The sequence below is a fragment of the Eleutherodactylus coqui genome, chromosome 13 (assembly GCF_035609145.1).
Source record: "Eleutherodactylus coqui strain aEleCoq1 chromosome 13, aEleCoq1.hap1, whole genome shotgun sequence".
In the NCBI taxonomy this organism is placed as follows: Eukaryota; Metazoa; Chordata; class Amphibia; order Anura; family Eleutherodactylidae; genus Eleutherodactylus; species Eleutherodactylus coqui.
In genome coordinates, this window is record NC_089849.1 from 40,113,628 (window position 1) to 40,119,627 (window position 6,000).

Genomic DNA, 6,000 nt, shown 5'->3' on the forward strand with positions numbered 1-6,000 from the left:
TGCTTAGCCCAATTCCTCCCATTCTGTATGTGCTTTCTTTATTTTTCTTGTCCAGATGTAGGACTTTGCATTTCTTCTTGTTAAATACCATTCTGTTAGTCGCTGCCCACTGTGCAAGCTTTTCTAGGTCTTTTTAATACTCTCTCTCTCTCTTCCCTAGTGTTAGCTATCCCTCCTAACTTTGTGTCATCGGCAAATTTGATCAGTTTCCCATCAATTCCCTCCTCCAGATCATTTATAAAAACAACACTGGGCCCAGTACAGAGCCTTGTGGTACCCCACTTGATACATTCTTCCACTTGGATGTGTAGCCATTTATTGTCACTCTTTGAGTACGATCACTCAGCCAGTTCTGAATCCACCTAACAGTTGCCTTGTCAATCCCATATTTGGTCATTTTTTCAATAAGTATAGTATGAGATACTTTGTCAAATGCTTTACTAAGGTCAAGATATACTATATCCACCATATTTCCCTGATCAACCCAGTCAGTGATACTGTCATAGAAGAAAATTTGATTCGTCTGGCATGTTTGCTACTCCATTTTCGTCCAAGTACTTGCATGCATGCTGTTTAATAATTTGTTTAAAGATCTCTTCCGGTATGGAAGTCAGGCTCACAGGCCTGTAGTTTCCTGGATCCACCTTCTTCCCTTTTTTGAATATAGGGACAACATTTGTCCTTTTCCAATCTTCTGGGATTTCTCCTGTTCTCCAGGAATTTTCAAAGATTATGGCGAGTGGTTCAGCAATTACCCCCGCTGCTTCCTTTAGTATCCTAGGATGTAATTCATCTGAACCTTGAGACTTGAGTTCATTAAGTTAGCTAAGTGTTTCCTCACCATCTCTCTGCTTACAGATAGCCTGCATTCTTATATATCCCTAATAGCACAGGGAAGATCAGTTGATGTTCCATCTACTTTCTGAGAGAAAAATTCACCATTTTCATCTTGTAAGCATCCAATAGCATCTTTGACTTTTCTTTTGCTTTTGACATACCCCCAAAATCCTTTTATATTGCTTTTGGCTTTTGTTGCAAGCCTCAATTCATTATTAGTTTTAGCTTTTCTGACACTTTCGCATCGGTGTTGTGTGTGACATAGCTGCATTTTCTCGTGATGATATCGCGATTTTGTATACCTATAAAATCGCACATGGTGCTAGAAAGTCGCAAGACTTTATAGCACCATGTGCAGAGATTTTTGGGAAGGGCTTGAAATATAAGTTCTACCCAGAAAATAACCCTTGCTGCATAGAAAAATGTAAAAAAAAAAAAAATACATTAGCTCTAAGGTGCTGTGATCTCCCCACATGTCTTCCCTGAAGCTCCCCGGCAGTTGCTTAAAGTTGTGCTGCAGAGCTTCCTGGTCGGGACTTGAAAATAGCCGTCTCCAGGAAGTTCTGCCCCTGATTGGTTCTTGAGTGCTGGCTCAGCCAATCGGAGCCAGCGCTCAATGATCCAATCACAGACATTCAATGATTCAATTAATGATTCAACGCACGGGAAGATGACAGGGCCAGAGAGGTGATGTATTCTTTTTTTTTTAACTGGGTTTAGTTTAGGGCTTTTACAGTAGTTGCATCTCACGAAAACCTAGTTCTTGTGCGATGCAACACATAGGAAGGCTCCATAGGGAAACATGAGCTACAAACATTTTTTTTTTAAATCGCAAATTGCAGCTGTATAGAGCATGCCGCGATATTTGTAGTCTCACAATGTGGCAGGCTACAAAACATCGCTGGTGTGGAAGAACCCATAGGAAAGCATGGGCTGTAGATACATGCGATTTGTAGTACTGTCGCATTGCTACAAAATTGCACGAGAAAATACCCGTGTGGATGCGGCCTCACTGGTATGTTTAAGTTTTTTACTGTTCACGTATAACTTACTTTATTTTCTCACTTTCAGGCCGCATAAGGCTTTCTGGCATGGCTGTAGTCAAAGGGGATCTTCTGTACGTGGCAGGAACTGCAAGGAATGGAGAAGTCAAGTCAATGCAGAAGGCCTTGCATCACCATTTACAAATCACTGGCTTCAAGAAAATGATTCCTTCAGTTGCTCCCAGACACTGGCTGTCCTATGCATAGAAATAGCCTTCCCATATCGCTATATGTGGTGATTGCAGGTCGCTAGCCTTCTGCTTTGGGAGACAGTCAACCATACATATAGTCAGCAGACTGCATATTTATATTCCTATATTTATACTTTATACGTAACTAGCACATATACTAGCAGCACTTCGCGCTCATATCTCACTTATTTCTACCTTTACCAAGGAATCCCAGAGAACACAGGTATTGGACCTGCATCACGTAGTATACAGTAGTAGCAGCGGGCTATGATAGTGAAGGGCGGCATCTTCAAAGTGTCAAATATATTTGCAATATGCTCATCCTCCTCGTGCAAGCACATACCTGAAGCCTGGATAAGACACAAGAATTATCGCTCAAAAAATCTTTTGAGTGATTTTTGAGCGATAATTTGAGCTATTATAATCACTGTGTGCTTTTACAGCGCAAGGTGATCGCTCAAACGTTAAGCGATCACCTTGCGTTCTGAGCGGGGGATGCAGAAGACAAGCAGGGTCGCTTGTCTTTTGCATCCAGCTGTTTCTGGCTCGGAGCGCCCGGTTGTTATACAGCCCAGCGCTTCGAGCGAGGGCTACAGAAGAGAAGCGGAGCCGCTTGTCTTCTGAATCCAGCTGTTCTCTGCTCGGTGCGCCCGGCTGTTATACAGCCGAGCGCTCCGAGCGGGGGATGCAGAAGGCAAGCATGCTGAAAGATCAGCGATCAGCGGCGGCTTAAAGTGGTTCTGTCAGGAAAAAACATACTCACCTGTGCCGTACGAGGCCGGTCACCGGGAGGCTGCTGCTCCTGTTCTTTCTCTCCGGCAGATGTCCGATTGCAAGGCAGATGCTGGCAAAGTGCCAGCTTCCGCCCCTGCTCCAACTAGTACTTGCCGCCCGGGTCAGTAGTCGATGCGTCACAAGTGACTCATTGCCCACTAATTGGACTGGCCGCATTTAACCTCTGCCGTCCTCGGAGAGTCAACTCTCCATGGACGGCGGCACAGTTTAGACGCGGCCAGGATGGCGGGAGCATGCAGGAGCCACTGGAGCTGACCCTGCACGTGACAGGTAAACAGCGGAGGTTAAAAACCAGGTTAAGGGTTTCGACAGACGAGCGCATACGCAAATGGTCCAAAGTCTTTTTTTTTGCCATTCAAACTACATGCCATTGCTTGCGCAAAAGAAAAAAAATCTGAAAAAAGGGGCAGCAGCTCTCCTTTCTCACACGCATAAGAACTACGTACGAGAAAGATAGGGCAAGGCCTATTTTTTGTCGCGTGTAGGAATATTGGATGAGAAAGACGCTCGTGAAAATGAAACTATTGAAATCAATGACCTCACTTTGTTACATTTCAGCAAAACGTTCCACAAACACGGTTGTCTGTTTAAACCCTAAAATCCACTTCTTTGCATACAGATTCTGATGCAGAGCCGCACCGAAATCCACAGAGTAAAAATATGCTACATGCCAACGTAACCTCAGGGCCGCCTTCACACACGCAGGAACGGCGGCGGAATTTCCACAAAGTTTACAGTACGAGCCATGTGGAGGGGATATAAAAAATAATTGCTGGGCTGCCATTGTTTTGAGTGACAAGTCCAGGTCACCCTGGCAAATAGCTGGAATCCATAACCCCAACTGCAGATTGAAGCACAAGATCAACAAACACAGACCTCAGGAAGACCCAGACAGCTAACAGGACTTCTTGGCCCTCCATCACACTTGCGCCCGTCACTCTTCCCACACTGTCTTCATCTACATATCGGATTGTATTGCTTTACTGAGATTTTAGTTAAATTATATCAATAAATCCCTTTTAACCAACTGCAATGAATATTTAGGTGACTGATTTGTGAAGATTCATAATGACCACTTTTTGTAAACATTTATTTAAAGTTCCAAAAATATTGAAATATAAAGAAAGCTGCGTGTTGTCTCTTATTATCAGCGCCATCTTTATAAGGGTTGTGAGGAAAGGGTGCTTTTGGCTGCATGCACACGGTCGGGTAGGATTCCGCATGCGGGATCATGCAGCGGAATCCAACCTGGTGACTGGCCGGTGAGCCCTACGGACCCCCTGCGTACCTATCAGCAGTGTTCTTCATCTGTAATGCAGTTGGGCCGGCCGGCACATGTACAGATGATGCCGTGTGGTGCTAGGCGATACCGTGGCCCGTCCGCAGCTGTTACTGCGGAAGGGCCACGGATCAAATGGCTTCCATTGACTTCAATTGAAGCCGACTGCATGGACATTGTGCTAAAATTGGACATGCAGCGATTTTTCCCTCCACAAGGAGAAAATCGCTATTAGTTTTTGCTTGTGGACATGGAAAAGCGTGGACACCCACTTCGGATTCCACAATGCAAATATGCCCGTGTGCATTGGACCTTTTTCTTAAAAAAATAAACCTGCGCCACTCTTGTCTTTGGGATGTGTCTGGTGTCACAACTCATGGGACTGAGGTGCCATGCGATGCGCAGACCACGAACAAGAGGTGTTCAGCATGGGAAAAGACCCTTTTTACTAATCCTGGACAACCTTATTAAGGCTAGGCCCACATGAGTGGGTCAGATTCCGGCTGGGAACCCGGCCAGGTCACCCTACATACCTCATGTAACTGTATTGCGGATGACCGTGGAGGCTCGCAGGCAGTCATGCACAGTACGATTTTTTGTTGTTGTTCTTTGTATTTCCCGCGTTGTCACATAGCGATGGCACTGGTACCCGCAGCCCATACGCAATGTTAACGTCCACATGGAGTCCGCGGTATAATACAGCACGCTGAGAATTTTCTTACACTCATAGAATCCGTGAATGTGAAGGAAAATTCGAAAATGCATGCCTTTCATTGCCCACGTATTTTCCGCAAAGAGGCCGATTGTGGAATCCGCAATTCAGATCTGGACGTGTGAGTCCGGCCTAAATGGTTGCATGCAGGAGCACAGCTAAAGGCTCAGGGGCCCGGGTGCCTAAATTCAGCGACACTCCCCCCATTTCCTGTACCAATGCCTCATGTCTACGGGTGGGTTTGAATCCCGGGATCCGCTTGGGGTACCCACACGGATGATCCGGAGTTCAAGCCCCCCATAGGCAATTCATGTGCGCCCGCAGCTTAATTAAAGCATGCGGGTTTGCTTCCCAGACCATTCGGTCCGGAAAACAAATCGCAGCACGCTGCATTTTGCCACGGGACCTGCGGGGACGGCTTCTATCGAAGTGAATGGAAGCTGTCCGATCTGTGGCACACCCAGAACTGTCACTCCGGGTGTGCTGCAGGTCCCGCGGGAAAGCAGGAGATTTAAAAAAAAAAAAAATCTCCACTGCGCATGTGCAGGGGGAGTGCTGGAAGGAGGGCCCGCCAAAATGCCGGAGTGCCCGCCCACATGCCAGTGCGCTCGCCCACATGCACAAAAGAAACGCCGGACGACCTGCACGCGTCCGGAATGTCCTTATGCCGCGGGCAGGGTGGGATCTCGTGGCGGGGCTCTCACCCACGGAAGCCGACCCGTCCGTGGACATGAGGCCTAAAGTGTGCTGCATATAGCTGCAGAATGACCTTACATACGTGATCTAGCTCCTTGGCATAAACTTTCCAAACATGGCTTATTTCCTGGATTACGTGAAAAGTTGTTTCCGTCCGCTCCCACGCAGGCTTTTCTAAAAGCAGCATTTTACAGCGTTTTAGAACGGGTTTTCAAATGCATTCAACAACGTTATGATTGGTTTACAAGTTATTATCACAAACCTCGGTTCCAGCTTCATTCCCATATTTCGGCAGTCTTCTCCCTCCGTCTTATGCTACCTTTTAGCTAGGAAACATATACACATTTATAAAAAGAAAGATGGCAGAAAGCAGGTTTTCATCATGTGATGACATCATCCTACGACTGACAGTATATAGTAGAAGTATATTTCCTAGGGTCTACGAGA

At 46.1% G+C, this 6,000-nt stretch overlaps 1 protein-coding gene across 1 annotated transcript in view; it reads left to right on the plus strand.

The window, feature by feature from the left end:
* The window catches only part of LOC136587460 (collagen alpha-1(XV) chain-like), a 30,078-nt gene extending 26,120 nt beyond the window's left edge, over window positions 1-3,958 (plus strand). The window contains exon 10 of the mRNA XM_066586037.1: window positions 1,909-3,958. Coding sequence (XP_066442134.1) covers window positions 1,909-2,119 — 211 coding nt within the window. The 3' untranslated portion in view covers window positions 2,120-3,958. The remainder of the gene's footprint in view (window positions 1-1,908) is intronic.
* Window positions 3,959-6,000: the final 2,042 nt, after the last annotated feature.